Source organism: Salvelinus fontinalis, chromosome 40 (assembly GCF_029448725.1).
Source record: "Salvelinus fontinalis isolate EN_2023a chromosome 40, ASM2944872v1, whole genome shotgun sequence".
In the NCBI taxonomy this organism is placed as follows: Eukaryota; Metazoa; Chordata; class Actinopteri; order Salmoniformes; family Salmonidae; genus Salvelinus; species Salvelinus fontinalis.
This window is the reverse complement of record NC_074704.1, coordinates 16,855,854-16,871,742: the sequence shown is the minus strand read 5'-3', so window position 1 is coordinate 16,871,742 and position 15,889 is coordinate 16,855,854. Positions and strand designations below refer to the sequence as shown.

The following is a 15,889-nucleotide window of genomic DNA, read 5'->3' as shown; positions in this document are numbered from 1 at the left end:
TGGCGCGGATCTTCAGCCTTATGGATTGAATCGAGCCCTGACCTTTCCAGAGTACAGAAAGTGAACACGAATGTTGACATCATTGAGGGACTGTACAAAACATCGACTTGTGACAAATGTATAAAAAAAATAATATTGCCACGTCTTAAGGCTCCCGAGTGCCACGTCGTTTCACTTGTGGCTCCCGAATGGCGCAGCAGTCTTAAGGCACTGCATCTCAGTGCAAGAGGTGTCACTACAGTCCCTGGTTCGAATCCAGGCTGTATCACATCAGGCCGTGATTGGGAGTCCCATAGGGCGGTGCACAATTGGTCCAGCGTCGTCCGGGTTTGGCCATCATTGTAAATAAGAATTTGTTCTTAACTGACTTGCCTAGTTGAATTAAGGTTAAATAAATAAATAAAAATAGAGGCTCTATTCAATCTGAATCCCTGAAGCGTTACAGTTTGCGTGCTAGAAATGTTAAGGTAAATTCCATTTGATCTGACAATCGGAAATGACTTTTAAGGCGGGAACATTGTGTTTAAAATCCGATATACAAATTGAATAGAGCCCTAGAACTAGAAGTGTTCTTTTGAAAGAGCTGTCACAATGGAGGACGGAAGAAAGGGAGCACAAAGAAATGACTCAGGCCCTATTGAAAACCAACTGTATTTTATTCCATAAATCGACACACAAAAATAATCTACGAAAGAGACCGAATTAAGTAACCAGTTACAATGAAATGTAATCTTTACCCGCCCCAAAAGCACAAAAGCTTTAAAATGTCACCTCCTGCTCTAGTCACAGAAAGAAACAACTTTTCCCCATGACATCCTGACAGACCACAGACGGACAACACTCATGGGTACATTTCAAAGAGAATGTTGATAGGAACACACGCACACTGACCAAAGCACCCCATCTATATGCTAGGAAACTCATCTTTGGCGCCATCCTTGGTGCAGTTGGTCGACATTCATACTGACATTGGAAGGAGGGATGAAGGATGATAAGAGATGGACAGAGGCAAGAAAGCCAGAAGTCCCTCCCCTCTGACCTTCTCCCACAACAGGTTTTGAGAAGACTAGGAGAGAGGAAGTGAGGAGTATGCTATTGAGATCTTCCCAGATATAGGAAGAGAGTAAGGAAGAACAGTTTCCAGAGAGGTATTCGGTAGGTGAGAAGGGAGAGTTCTTTAGATGGGAAAAAGGACTCAGACGTACGTACACACAAACATTCACAACTCCCAGAAATACATTGACAGCTGAGTAAGAGGTTGAAAGCCAAGCGACGACTTGCACTTTTGCATTGAAGCATTTATAGTCCTGCATAGTTCTTTAATGAAACTTACAAACTAAGGCGTTTTGTCATATTGAGTTGAGTGTTTGAGTTGATAGTTTTTTTTTACAAAGTAATTAATTACAATTCAAAAAAAAAAAAATTCAAGTAAGCTACAATCTCACATCTTTGTCCCCTCTCTCACCCCCCAAGAGGAGTCTAGCTTTTACAGTTCAAGTTTTTTCTCCAGAAAAGGTCCAGTGTGATTTTACAGCACCAAAGACACGCTGAACAAGAGAGGGGAATACTCACTCTCTCACACAACAGAGAAAAGGGGATATGCAATTCGCACACTCACACAGCACAGACTGACCTGGAAAGAAAATACAATTTATAATAATATATGTAGGTTGTGTACGTACACACACACACACACACAATCTCACCGGGCACACTCATACATCTAAATATTTTTTTTTTAATCCCTGTGTAAATTACAAATAATTTATCCATTTTTATATTAGCTATACTACCTTAACAGTCAGTTGTGGGGAGCAGAGGCGACTTTAAAACAATCTATGGACACACCATCTCACATCGGAGACAAGTTAACAACTACCTTCCTCAGACAGTCAAGACAACGACCAAAAAATTAATTTATACTCAAATCTGCTTTAGACGAGAAAAAATAAAAACAGACTTAAATTCTAATTAAATTACTTCGCTAACAGCGTGCTCCCTCTCCTGGGTGGTTTTCATTACGGAACGGACACATTTGTGGCGTTTGCAGGTCGAGAGTACTTTGCACCTCTGAACAGAGTGCCAGCCATCATTTGCAAACTGATTCTACATGTAGAATCGAGGGAAAATGTCAACAATCAGACCCTCACCGGTGGGGTGGTCCGTAAAACAGACCGCGCCGAACAAACGGCAAATAGATCGACATTCGCTGCGGTATGTGCGCTCCGTTGGTGCACAACATAGCAAAACTCTTTTTAAACGAAAACCAGTGTTCAGGCAGTACTTCCTTGTTTCTGTATTTGTTTTTCTACGTTTGGAGCCTAATGAATACGACCCTGTCCTCATTCCACAGTGATAAAGGTCGGTCATGTAAACATGTTGACAAGAGAAAAATGTAAGGGAAAGAAATTCATTATCATTCACCCCAGGTCCATTTTATACCCAGTAATCATAAAAATACACTTAAATTAAATTCATAAATCGTCATGGTGAGGGGTAATTGATTCTTCAGGTCCATATTGAGGGAAGGCGGCTCCTCCCCCCCTGTATTATTACATCATTGTGTCCATCTGTCCAAACAAAGTGATCCTAGTGGACGTCTCGATGTCCCTCTCTGTCCTCCGTCTCTATTGGTCAGTGGGACTTCCTCTTCATGTCGCCACCCTGGCTTTGGTTCGCATCTGAGGTGGGGGGGGGGGGGTTAAAATAATTTGTTACATCATGTGTAAATGACATGATGCAGCAAAATACTGAACACCTAACACACAGGGAGGAGATGCTTCATCGACAGACAAGACACGTGCTTCTAGTGTTAGCCTAGTCATGCAGTAACACAGGCATGCAGATCACCGCTAACATTGAAGCAGGCAGACAGGTTGGGAAAGAAGAGCTTACAGCCAAACAGTGAGTGAGCGATATCAACATGACGCAGGGAATGACAACAACACAAATGGAGGAAGGGAAGAGGAGGAGGGAGGTAAGGGAGGAGGGGGAGAAGTACTGGAGGAGGAGGTGTGAAGTTTACCTGAGAAAGCAAGCTGCAAGTGAGGAGGTAGAGCAGCCTGTGACCCTGACTGGAGACTCTTATACAGATCTGAGGAGAGATGGAGGGAGGGGTGGACAGACAAGAGGAAGAAAGAGTGAGGAGGTTAAAAAAAAGGGAAGCGTGGAGAGGGGGAAGGGGTTGAGGAGAATAAAGGTGAGAAAAGGAACATTAAAAGATGAAAGCAGAATTTGAGTAAAACATCAAATCAGAAAGTGAGGGCAGATAAAAGGGAGGATGGATGGATGGACGGAGGGGGAGAAGGAGTGAGGGATTGGATGAGAAAACGAGACAGGCAGGGCAAGCGGGTTACAGTGAGAAACCTTTAGCATAGGCACATTAGAGCTGATTATATTTCAGTATGGATCCACAGCACGCACACACACACACACTGCACGCCACAACACTGACCATGAGTAACACAAACTAAGACTAGATGAATCTCAAGGGACCACAAACAAAACTAACTGCGGCTTCATTTATTTTGCCATCTTAATAAACACTGATTTTCTTTGTCATTTGATCAAATTCATTCGATAAAATGTCATACTATTGAAGTAGTAAATTCTAAAGACCTTTACCACATCACGATGTACAGTACAGACTTTTTCAGTGGTATTAAGAGCCCTAAAAGTTCTACTGAACCGTAGAGAACAAATGCTTTATTTTTGCTCCTATATATTTGCATGCCCGGTGCTTTGAAAGATCAGTCTTGTGGAGCCACTGCCAGTTGGGCACCGGTTGCCAATTACTCACCCATTAAGTCGCTCTGTGAGAGGCTGTATCCTGAGTTGGTGCCCGTGCCCAGGCCGCTGACCCCCGGGGCACCAGGAGGAGTGAAGTTGAGCAGCGATGGGAACTGGAAGGGCAGTGAGACGGGCACTAGCCCCCCCAGCATCCCAAAGCCAAGTGGCCCGCCCAGGAGGGGACTGCCAGCTGACACCTAGGAGGAAGGGGGAGGGAGAAAGAGAAAGAGAGAAGGGATCAGGTGACTCAACTTGGTGACATAAAGTGCCTGACACAATCTCTTCCTTTCTCTTCTGTTCTGTTCTGACGACGTGGCCAAGCCTTTGCAGAACATACTCAAAACTCAAGCGAGAAAAATGCAGTCAATATGTAAGAGGTGCTTCTCTTGATCCTGTTTTTCACACTTCTTGGCACTTTCTGGTCGCATGTGATTGGCTGACTCACCTGCGTCAGGTGTGAGGTGACGGAGGGTGTGGCCATGGTTGCCGCGGGCACCCGGCTGCCTACAGCCTTGGCTCTGCCCACGGCCCTCTGTCTCTGTCCGTGACCGGTCGAGACCGTGCCGGAGGGGGAGGGGCTGTTGTCCGGGCGACTGGTGACAGGCGACATGCGCATGGGGCTGCTGTTGGAGCTGGCGCTGCTAACGCTACTACTGCTAATGACACACGGAGCCTTCTGGCTCCCTGCGAAGCTATAACTGCCCTGGCCCGGCTTCACCTGACCCCCACCTTGGACACTAAATGGGGGGCGGAAGCCAGCAGTCTTGGGGGACTGGTACTGGAGAGGGCTGGAGATCATTTGAGAGTGAGAGAGGAGGTTGGAAGAGGAAGAGGAGGAGATGGGAGGAGGGGTAGGGGCAGGGGGGCGAGGGGTGAGCTTGATGATGGGGGAGGAGTTGTTGCTGTGGGAGGACTTGGTGAGGGTTGCCTGCATGGGGGTGATGAAGTTGGACTGGTGGTGGGGCTTGGATTTGCCCTGGTGGTGGGAGGGGGACTGGGAGGGTGAAGAGCCCACCGTGGAGGTGAGGTAGGAGGGTTGCTGGGGGCTCTTGGAGTTGAGCTGCTGGGGGTGTGAGTGGGAGTTGGTGGCACGGGACTGAGGGGAGGAGGAGGGCATGTTGCTCATCATGACACTGCCGTTACTGCTGCTGTTGGCTTTGACACTGCTCTTCCCTAGTTCTGGTATTACCACCCCCATGCCCAGGGAGACCTTCTGATGGGGGGGCAGGAGCGGAGAGGCTGTGGGAGGGGGCCGCTGCTTGGTGGGCGGGGAGGGGGACGATGGTGGGTGGAGCTTACTCCCTCCAGTCATGCCCCCTTGCCTGTGAATGGCGGTTGCCATGCTGACATTGTGTCTCTGAGTCTGTCCCATAGAGCCTGCCCCTTTCATCACGCCGTACACTCCGTCGGCGCCACGAGACACCAACGTGGCCCCCGCGAGCTGCATGCGAGCCGACGACGCCGTGGAAGTGGAGGGAGAGGTAGATAGCGTGGTCTTAATGTTGGCCATCGATGGCATCGTCACCATCGTCGACAAGTTGGCGTTTATCTTGGAAAGAGATTGTGAGGTGAGTAGGGAAGACGAGGGGGAGTAGTGAGGGGTGATGGATGGGGGGGAGGTGTTGGGGATCTGGAGAGGCGGGGGGGAGAGGGGGGAGGTGAGGGTGAGGTCAGTGACGCTGCCGTGGGGACCCAGGCCCTTGGCGGCTTGGCTGAGGAAGGCGAGGGCGTGGGAGACGGAATCCAGGGAGGGGGCGCGGAGGTCCTCGTCCAGCGAGTCGGACAGGCAGATGGGCTCCGAGGGGGACGAGGAGGTCCGGCGGGCCTGGATGACGGAGGGGGTGGAGGGGACGTGGGGGAGAGAAGGGGTGGTGGCGGTGGGGAGATTGGGCCTCTGCTGGATCCATTGGCCCTCCTGGAATACAGGGAAAGGACAAAGGTTAGCATTAGCCCCGCATCAGAACACATGGCATCGCAAGTAATACCAAATAACCATCTTGTAGAAAAGGTTACAAACGTCAATTGAGAGTGAAGAGATGTCACTGACCTTTGCTTTAGCCCTGGGGGTGGGGACCATCCTTTTCTTGACCCTGGACAGAGAAACCAACGGTGTGTTAAGTTAACATCCGCACAGGAATGCTAATCCATCTGTCAATCAATCATCTGTTTCTTCAGATATACTGTACATCTTCTATCCATATAGTCTATACATCCCATCACATACTCTGTGTGTGTGTGTGTGTGTGTGTATATATACTAGTTAGGATCGAGGGAAAGGTGAATGGAGCAAAGAGATCCTTGATGAAAACATGTGTGTGTGTGTGTGTGTGTGTGTGTGTGTGTGTGTGTATATTATATATATATATATATATATATATATATATATAAAATATATACACGTGTATATATACACACACATATATATAAATAATACACAGACACAGAAAGTATTCAGACCCCTTGACTTTTTCCCCATTTTGTTACATTACAGCCTTCATTCTAAAATGTATTTAATCGTTTTTTCCCCTCATCAATCTAAAAAGGTAAACGGAAATAACATTTACATAAGTATTCAGATCCTTTACTCAGGACTTTGTTGAAGCACCTTTGGTAGTGATTACAGCCTCTAGTCTTCTTGGGTATGACACTAGAAGCTTGGCACACCTGTATTTGGGAAGTTTCTCCCATTCTTCTCTGCAGATCCTGTTGGAAGGTGAACCTTCGCCCCAGTCTGACATCCTGAGCGCTCTGTAGCATGTTTTCATCAAGGATCTCTTTGCTCCGTTCATCTTTCCCTCAATCCCGACTAGTCTCCCAGTTCCCGCTGCTTAAAAATATCCCCAGAGCATGATGCTGCCACCACCATTCTTCACATTAGGGATGGTGCCAGGATTCCTCCAGACGTGACGCTTGGCATTCAGACCAAAGAGTTCAATCTTGGTTTCATCAGACCAGAGAATCTTGTTTCTCAAGGTCAGAGTCCTTTAGGTGCCTTTTGGCAAACTCCAAGCGGGCTGTCATGTGACATTTACTGAGGCGTGGCTTCTGTCTGGCCACTCTAACATAAATGCCTGATTGGTGGAGTGCTGCAGAGATGGTTGTCCTTCTGGAAGGTCCTCCCATCTCCATAGAGGAACTCTGGAGCTTTGTCAGTGTGACCATTGGGTTCTTGGTCACCTCCCTGACCAAGGTCCTTCTCCCCTGATTGCTCAGTTTGGCCGGGCGGCCAGCTCTAGGAAGAATCTTGGTGGTTCCAAATTTCTTCCATGTAAGAATGATGGAGGCCACTGTGTTCTTGGGGACCTTCAATACTGCAGACATTTTTTGTTACCCTTCCCCAGATCTGTGCCTCGACACAATCCTGTCTCGGAGCTCTACGGACAATTCCTTTGACCTCAACGCTTGGTTTTTGCTCCGTCAACTGTGCCTTTCCAAATCATGTCCAATCATTTGAAGTTACCACAGGTGGACTCCAACCAAGTTGTAGAAACATCTCAAGGATGATCAATAGAAACAGGATGCACCTGAGCTCAATTTCGAGTCTCATAGCAAAGGGTCTGAATACTTATGTAAATAAGGTATTTATGTTTTTAATACATTTGCATAAGACTCTAAAAACCTGTTTTTGCTTTGTCATTATGAGGTATTGTGTGTAGATAGATGAGGAAAAAATGTATTTCATCAATTTTAGAATACAGCTGTAACGTATACAAAATGTGGAAAAAGTCAAGGGGTCTGAATACTTTCCGAAGGCACTGTATATTTATACTCCGGACTCCGACATTGCTCATCCTAATATTTCTAAATCCCATTATTTTACTTTTCAGATTTGTGTGTATTGTTGTGAATTGTTAGATATTGCTGCACTGTTGGAGCTAGGAACACAAGCATTTTGCTACACCCGCAATAAAGTTTGCGAGATATGTAAATGCGACTAATACAATTAGATTTGATCTGTCAATCAAACATATATACAATAAAAGGTATAATTGCCATTTTAAAGCCAACTTATTTATAAGGTCCAACTATAGTTGAGTTGACTTACATGTTGACAGTGAGGTGACTGTGTACAACACGGCTCTCCTTGAACAGCATCCTGGCCTGCATCCAGCCCTTGGGCCACAGTGGTTTGACCTCGTTCTCCATGAAGGCCTTGAGGTAATCCTCCACGGAGAGAGAGCACTGAGACGACTCCAGTTCATAGGAGCTCAACTTCACACGCACCAGGTTACACAGCAGCGACCTACACACACAGAGAGAGAGAGAGAGAGAAATGAAGAAAGCTTACTAATCTATTATCTTTTCAAATCAACCACTTCCTGTATGACTTTGCTCGAGAATTTCACTTTAGTGTCTAGGCCGGATTACTATAAAAGCACTTTGTGACAACTGCTGATGTGAAAATGTCTTTATAAATAAGATTTGATTGAGGGCAGTGGATGGGCCGTCACCTGAGCTTGTCGTCCCAGACAAACTTCTTCCGTGGGCCCATCATCCTCTTCCCCGGCTTCCCCTCGTCCTCCTCCTCTGATCCGTTCTTCTCTCCCTCTCCAGGCTGCTGCCTGCTAGGATCCAACACACACACCTCAGTACCAACATGTTCTAACAACCTCAATATATACCCGCAGAGGCAGAGACGCATATAAATAAAAGCAGTGATGAACACAGGCAGAGTAGGGCACTAAAAATAACCAAACACCCATTATGGATAAGCGATATAGCATTACAGTATATCAGGGGTACTCAACTACTATTTAAGACGGTCCAGTCATACAAATTTCCTAGGTGGCAAAGGTCAGGATGGATTTTGTCATTTAGTAACAAACCCCCACCCAACAACCCCAAACTGTTCAAATTGTTCACATCCTTCTTGTTGTTTGAAAGAAAATGTTGCCATTTTAAAGCTCATTTCCTGCAATTCTATACATTTTGCCATATGATACCTGAGTGAATTGCTCAACAAAATCAAATGGGGGCCCGCTGGGGGTCAAGGCCCCTGAGCGTACCCATCTACCTAACACGGGCTATTTGATCAACAGGACATTTCTGACAGGTACTAAATCGAAATAGCTCTCTGTCAGGGAATGTCAAACTGCCCAATGCAACATCAAATGTAGGAAAATGTCAAATGTAAAGTCGGGACTCGCGGTCCGTATTGACCCCGTTCTGGGTCCGCATCCGGACCACGGTCCGCCTGTTGAGTATGGCTGCAGTACACTATGGAGTATTGTAATCTTCTTACTTGGCAGCCTTAACCATGCAGTCCATGTTGTATCGTTGGATCTGCTCGGGCATCACACTGCACACAGCCAGCTTCAGCTTCAACAGGGGCGTACGCAGACGGTCATCCTGGATGTTGAGGCTAAGCTTCTTGAGGCGTTTGAGAAGGGCCTCTTTATTGCAGGGCACAAAGGCCTCCAGGTGAGAATACACCTCCCCACGTAGCCCCATCGGCTGCTCCTGCGCCTGCAGCTCAATACTGGGGGAGGAGAGAGTGGGGGGAAGGGAGAGGAGCAACAGAGGGAATTAACAGGAGTGAGAGAAAGGGGGGATGGAGAGAGAAAGATGGTAAGAAAGGAAAGGGGATAAAGAAGAGACGACCAAAATAAAACCATTTGCGTGCGAGAGAAAAAGATGATGGGAGAAATGTACAACAGAGTGGGGGTGAAAAAGAAAGGAAAAGAGATGAACAATCGACTCCAATATCAGCATTATGACACATTCAGGGTGGAGACGGAGAGAGATGTACAATGTGTCAAAAGAATGACTAACTCACTCCAGTAGGATGTTATTCATATCCAGGGTGAAGAATTTCTTCCTTCCCTCTTGATCAAACTGACGAGAGGCCTGTGAAGAAAAGAGGTTGGTGAGCATACGGTCTTCCATGGAAAGACGCGCAAAAGCAAAAAGGAACCTTCCGTGTCAGTTTCAAAATGGCTGCATCGTCATCTTGCCAGTTTTCGCTCATCCTTGATTTGTCACTCTCTCTTTCTTCTCTCTCCCTTTTGGCCACCAGTTGTCTGTTGCTAGTCTACCTTTCTTTCATGTGTTTTGCTCTCATCCGCTCTTCCTTTCTGCTCTGCTTTTCTCTAACCTCTCCTCGCATTTTTACCACCCTGTCAAGAAATGCATTACAAATTTTCCAAGAACTGAAACACTATTTTAAGAGATATCACCTTGATCATGGTTGAAGAAAATGGCTGCAACACATTTCAACTGTACAAAATTCCAGGAAGTTACTCAACAATTAAATCAAGGGATGATCACATAAATATTAAATAAACAAATAAATCAATCTATGATAAACTGGAAAAGCCCCATCAGTGCGACTCACCGCCCGTAGGTCCTCGATGCGCTTGATGAGGGGGGCGGGGAGGCCGTCAGGGAGCGGAGGTGGGTGTAGGAGACTCCCTGAAACCCCCAGCCCCCTCCCTAAACCGCCCCCACTCGGCTTCGGCCCTGAAACTCCAATTCCCATCAGGCCATTCTCTCTCCCGGGCGTGGCCACATGCGGATTAGCCGAGCTGTCCAGAAGGCTGAAGTCCAGGTCACCCAGAAGATCCTGAAGCTCCTTCTCATTTGCCGAGCCCAGCAGTGACATCATGGCGGGGTCCGCGGTGAGCTCGGCCAACGAGACGTCGTTGTTAGCCGCGTTAGCGTGCAGGTGGGAGTTAGCCAGCAGGTGGTTGGCTCGCGGGGCGTTGGCCACGGAGCTACCCATGCCGGAGTGGGGCGCGGTGGGGTTCATCTTCCTCATCTCCTGCTTCTCTCGGGTGAAGCGGCGCAACATGGCTGCCAAGCACAAGGAGTCCTTCATCAGCTTCTTCCTCTTCTTCTTCTCTGGCCGGTGGATGTTCATCAGAGACGACACTCTGGATCAGAAAGACAAGAGAGAGGGGTGAAGAGGGGAAAGAGAGTGGGAAGAGGAGAGGGTGAGAGAAGGAAGAAAGAGGAAGGAGAGAGAAAATAGTGAGGTAAGTTATGATGTGTAATCTCGAAGACAAGAAACCTATAAGCAAGGCCATGTCTTTTCAATATGATACAAGGGAAACAACAGTCTCATAATATCTGCTGGTCTATTTCTGGGAATAGGAGTATTTATGGCAGCGGAGTGACCAGCCTATCAGAGCGTAGCTAATGTAGCCTTTGTTAAGGACACTTGGCCTGTCACCATTCAGAGAGAGCATCACAGTGTATCATGTCATAGTCAGACGTATCTGTACATGGGTAGGAATGAACAAAGATATATGTATATGATGAATTCGTCTATTGTATTGTATTCTATGCTGATACATTTCAATTTCAGTGCACATTTGGTAGGGTTTGACACGGGGAGGTATTTTGAGACATTTTGAGGAATGGTTCTTGAAACATGCTCAGTTCTATTTGAGAAATATGCATAGAACAACAATGGACGATTTGTTCTTACAGCAAGAACAAAATAATCAGAATTAATCAGCAACCATTCTATCTCAAATTGTAATTTGTGAAGGTACAGACATGCCTGACAGGCACAAGAAGCAGCGATGTATCCATCCCACTATCCTATCATCTCACCCTGGTTTGGGCACTCTGTTCTTCCGGGGTTTCTTCTCCTCCAAATTGTTTCCTTCTTTCCTCCTTCGTCTCTTGATCCCTTGCTCCTCGCCATCCTTCAGCTCCTGCTAACACCGGAAGGCACAGAGACAATTCATGAAAAATCAAAACAACCAGTTGGATAAACACAAATAAAGCATCAGGGATGGGGTCAATTATTCTAGTCAATTCAGGAAGTAAACAAAAATGAACTGATTTTCTCATTGATTTTGAAAATAATTTGAATTTCTGTTTACTTCCTGAATTGACATCATTGAAATGGAATTGACACCAACTGACTAATATAGTGTAATTTCCCTGTATACAATACTTCATGCCAGTATCCCACCCTTACTCTGGGTTTGACATCCTTGCCCCCTTCCTCTCCCTCTGACTCGGAAGCAGCTCTGAACTGCAACGTGCCCGTGTTGATGTAGAACCCTCCCAGCTTGGTAGTCAGGGAGGCCGGGACCAGCTCATCATACTGTCACACAAAACAAAATGGCAGCCGTTACATTCAGAACATAGATGCAGAACAGAGTAACTTCAATGAGAGTCTGACAACAACAAAAAAACTGGTCACTGTGGTGAATGTAGGTTAGTGTTTATGGGATGAGGTTGATTGGTTGTGCGAATTGGTGCTGTGGTTGATTGACAGTCTTAAGCACGCTCCAAACAGGAAGCGAAAGTCGAGAGCGGAGTTCGCCAGAACAGAGCAGATTCCTATTTTCTCCGCCTATAATACAGCCTAACATGCCTTCTCCACACGAAGGGGTGTAAAAGGTTAAAAAAAAGGGATACTTACAGCCTCTGAGTTGTCAATAAAAGGATCGGTCTCGTCGTAGCCGAAGCCTATGTCAATCAGATCCTGCATTCTATCCTTCCTCTTCTTCTTTCCTGCTGCATTCGCATTGCCCTGTGTCACAGAGGATACATATTTTCACATGTACATACTGTATAACCAGTAGTCATAAAACCAGAAAAAAATTGCTTATAACCAGATATAATAGGTTTATAAACTAGTACAACTAGCTATTAACCAGATAAAAAAAAGTCTAAATAATCTTAAAACTAGTATCTTACAAGTGGAGTTATTAGAGCACAAAGTTTTACCATGGCTCAAAAAAATAACGTACATATTTGTTCTCAAACTTCTTGGCCAGGGCCTCCACCTGCAGTCGTTCTCTATCGTCATCGTTGAAAGGGTCGCTAGGGTCAAGGGCAGGAGGCAGGATAAAAAGAGTTGGAGTCTGAGTTGGAGCTGGGGCTGGAGGAGGAGTGTTCTTTTTTGCCTAGAGAGCGGGGGAATGGGTGAGGAAAAGTGTAACTAATGGAACAGAAATGGACTTACCCACAATAAACAAACAAAGAACAAATAATATTGTGTTGTTATTGTACCGGATGTAAATCACATTGTCATGCAATCATATTGCCCAAATAGCATTGGTGAAGAAGCATTTGTATTTAGATTTACAGCTGGTTTATAAAGTTGTAGTGTTACTTGTAATTATAAGTTTGAGAACAATGTATTATATATTCAGTGGAGTTTAAACACTTGATCGATGTATATATCATAGAAGAGTGAAATTGTTTATAGGCCAGCTGTTTTTAGTCAAGATGTTTGTGTTTTTAATGTAATATGTAATTGTTGTACTGTATGTGTGTTTATAGTTTGATGATATTACTAGTTTATCTAGCGTGTCCTGCGTTGCATATAATCACTGCGGTGCCTGTTAATTTCTCATTGAATTACAGCCTACTTCGACAAACGGGTGATGATTTAACAAGCGCATTTGCGAAGCAAGCACTGGCTTTGCACCAATGTACCTAACCATAAACATCAATGCCTTTCTTTAAAAACAATACACAAGTATATTTTTTTCAACCTGCATATTTAATTAATATTGCCTGCTAACATGAATTTCTTATAACTAGGCAAATTGTGGCACTTCTCTTGTGTTCCGTGCAAGCAGTCAGGGTATGTGCAGCAGTTTGGGCCGCCTGGCTCGTTGCGAACTGTGTGAAGTCCATTTATTCCTAACAAAGGCCGTAATTCATTTGCCAGAATTGTACATAATTATGACATAACATTGAAGGTTGTACAATGTAACAGCAATATTTAGACTTAGGGATGCCATCCGTTAGATAAAATACGGAACGGTTCCGTATTTCGCAGTAAGAATAAACGTTTTGTTTTCGAAATGATAGTTCCTGGATTCGACCATTTTAATGACCAAAGGCTCGTATTTCTGTGTGTTATTATCTTATAATTAAGTCTATGATTTGATAGGAGTCTGACAGAGCGATGGTAGGCACCAGCAGGCTCGTAAGCATTCATTCAAACAGCACTTTCGTGCGTTAGCCAGCTGCTCTTCGCAATGCCTCAAGCATTGTGCTGTTTATGACTTCAAGACTATCAACTCCCGAGATTAGGCTGGTGTAACCGATGTGAAATGGCTAGCTAGTTAGCGGGGTGCGTGCTAATAGCGTTTCAAACGTCACTCGCTCTGAGACTTGGAGTAGTTGTTCCCCTTGCTCTGCCTGGGTAACGCTGCTTCGAGGGTGGCTGTTGACGATGTGTTCCTGGTTCGAGCCCAGGTAGGAGCGAGGAGAGGGACGGAAGCTATAGTGTTACACTGGCAATACTAAAGTGCCTATAAGAACATCCAATAGTCAAAGGTATATGAAATACAAATGGTATAGAGAGAAATAGTCCTATAATTTCTATAATAACTACAACCTAAAACTTATTTTGAGCCGTGGGAATATTGAAGACTCATGATAAAAGGAACCACCAGCTTTCATATGTTCTCATGTTCTGAGCAATGAACTTAAACGTTAGCTTTTTTACATGGCACATATTGTACTTTTACTTTCTTCTCCAACACTTTGTTTTTGCATTATTTAAACCAAATTGAACATGTTTCATTATTTATTTGAGGCTAAATTGATTTTAATGATGTATTATATTAAGTTAAAATAAGTGTTCATTCAGTATTGTTGTAATTATCATTATTACAAAATATATATAAAATCGACCGATTAATCGGTATCGGCTTTTTTGGTCATCCAATAATCGGTATCGGCGTTGAAAAATCATAATCGGTCGACCTCTAGTCTGTACACACCACTGAGTGTCTTGATAACATAACACCGATGTTTGCATAACTCCCTGTAGGATACATCCTGGTACTTCCAAACCTACTCCATCTATTCAGCACTGTCTTCTATATGTCACCCATAGGAGGCTAAACTCAACTGTACTGGGGCACATCTACGTGCCATATTATTGGCTGTATGACTGGTGTAAACTAACAAGAGAGTTGGCAAGTTATCAAGAATTGGAAACAGGTAGCGCCAGACAACCTTTATCACTCCATGTGCATAAGGAGTGCCTACAACTGTAATCTTGATGTGCCGTTCGAGTTGAGTACCAAGTGATTTGAGTGAACGGCTTAATGAATGGTTGAGTTAGGGTCTTTTGTGTGTCCATGACTGGTAATTTCCTCCCACCGACCACACTAGTCCGTGGAAAGACAAGATACACCCACGTTCATATCCTATCTTTTAACAAGTCCCCACTAACCAAGTTAATAAAATCAACTGGTGTTGATCCATGTCTTTCTTGACCAAACAGAAGGAGTCATACCTGGATGTTTTGGATGAGTTCGCTGTAGTTAAACTCGGCCGACGATTGATCGCTGGGCTCGGACAGAGATAGGTTCAACCGCACGGTAATCCGTTTTCCTTCAGCGTTGTCCTTGTCACTACTAGTTTTGCCGAAAAGCCCACCGCCACCATCTGCCCCGGACGCTTTCGTTTCGACCTCACCATCCGCATCCAAGTCGATGTCGGCCTCGTCATCCTCCAACCGGCGTTTCCTAGTCTCCGTGGCTGATCCCGCAGCGAAGGCCGAGAGGGTGACAAATTGTACTTTTCTCGGTTCGGCCATTTGGATGTGCTGCCTGTCTGAACCTCGCTTCGGACAGACAGCGACAGCGCGAGCTACTTCGCGAAACTACTTCAAATTTGCGAATTGAAGGGGTTTGCGCGAAAATGCAATGGCTATTTAGTGGCTAATAAGATGTAAGGGGGTCAGCCGCACCATTCGAATTGAATTTCAGGGGATGAGATGGTCGGGGAAAAGTTGTTTTTTCGGTAGCTACTTGCATCCTCAATTGCTATGGGATCGAGACATTCAAGGTGGCCATCTTGGATTTCAGGAGTAAATAAAATATCCGAGAGGTCACTGGGCCTGCGCGCACAGACAAAACGGAAGTCGCGTGAGCGAGGGGGGGTTATCATAGCCAATCACTGCATTTGCCCCCATTTTAATCCCGCCCCTATCACAAAAAGCGATAATAAGTACACCTGAAGAAGATGGCACTAGTATTATGACCTTAACGGAGATGTATTTTGTGAAAGGACATTTTGTCAGATCATAGCCCGTGTCACCAGAATAATTTTGCTCACTAATAAAAGAAAATGGATGGAATCTGTTTTGATGCCATTCTTATGTCATCCA

The 15,889-nt window shown here is 45.3% G+C and overlaps 1 protein-coding gene across 3 annotated transcripts; it reads right to left on the bottom strand.

Annotated features, from left to right (window-relative positions):
* Positions 1–637: 637 nt before the first annotated feature.
* LOC129839853 (ubinuclein-2-like) lies at positions 638–15,606 on the bottom strand. Of its 3 annotated transcripts, none has more exons than XM_055907535.1 (15): positions 15,014–15,606; positions 12,501–12,656; positions 12,170–12,280; positions 11,720–11,848; positions 11,347–11,453; positions 10,124–10,661; positions 9,566–9,636; positions 9,032–9,268; positions 8,241–8,354; positions 7,835–8,032; positions 5,837–5,879; positions 4,235–5,704; positions 3,800–3,986; positions 3,031–3,094; positions 638–2,686 (listed from the first exon to the last, which is right to left on the bottom strand). In XM_055907535.1, exons 1-15 carry the CDS (start codon positions 15,314–15,316, stop codon positions 2,635–2,637), a joined length of 3,780 nt encoding a protein of 1,259 aa, XP_055763510.1. In that variant the 5' UTR covers positions 15,317–15,606; the 3' UTR covers positions 638–2,634. The 3 variants fall into 3 exon arrangements, with proteins under 3 accessions (XP_055763510.1, XP_055763511.1, XP_055763513.1); XM_055907536.1 differs by having other exon boundaries at positions 11,347–11,450; XM_055907538.1 differs by lacking the exon at positions 3,031–3,094 and having other exon boundaries at positions 638–2,681.
* Positions 15,607–15,889: the final 283 nt, after the last annotated feature.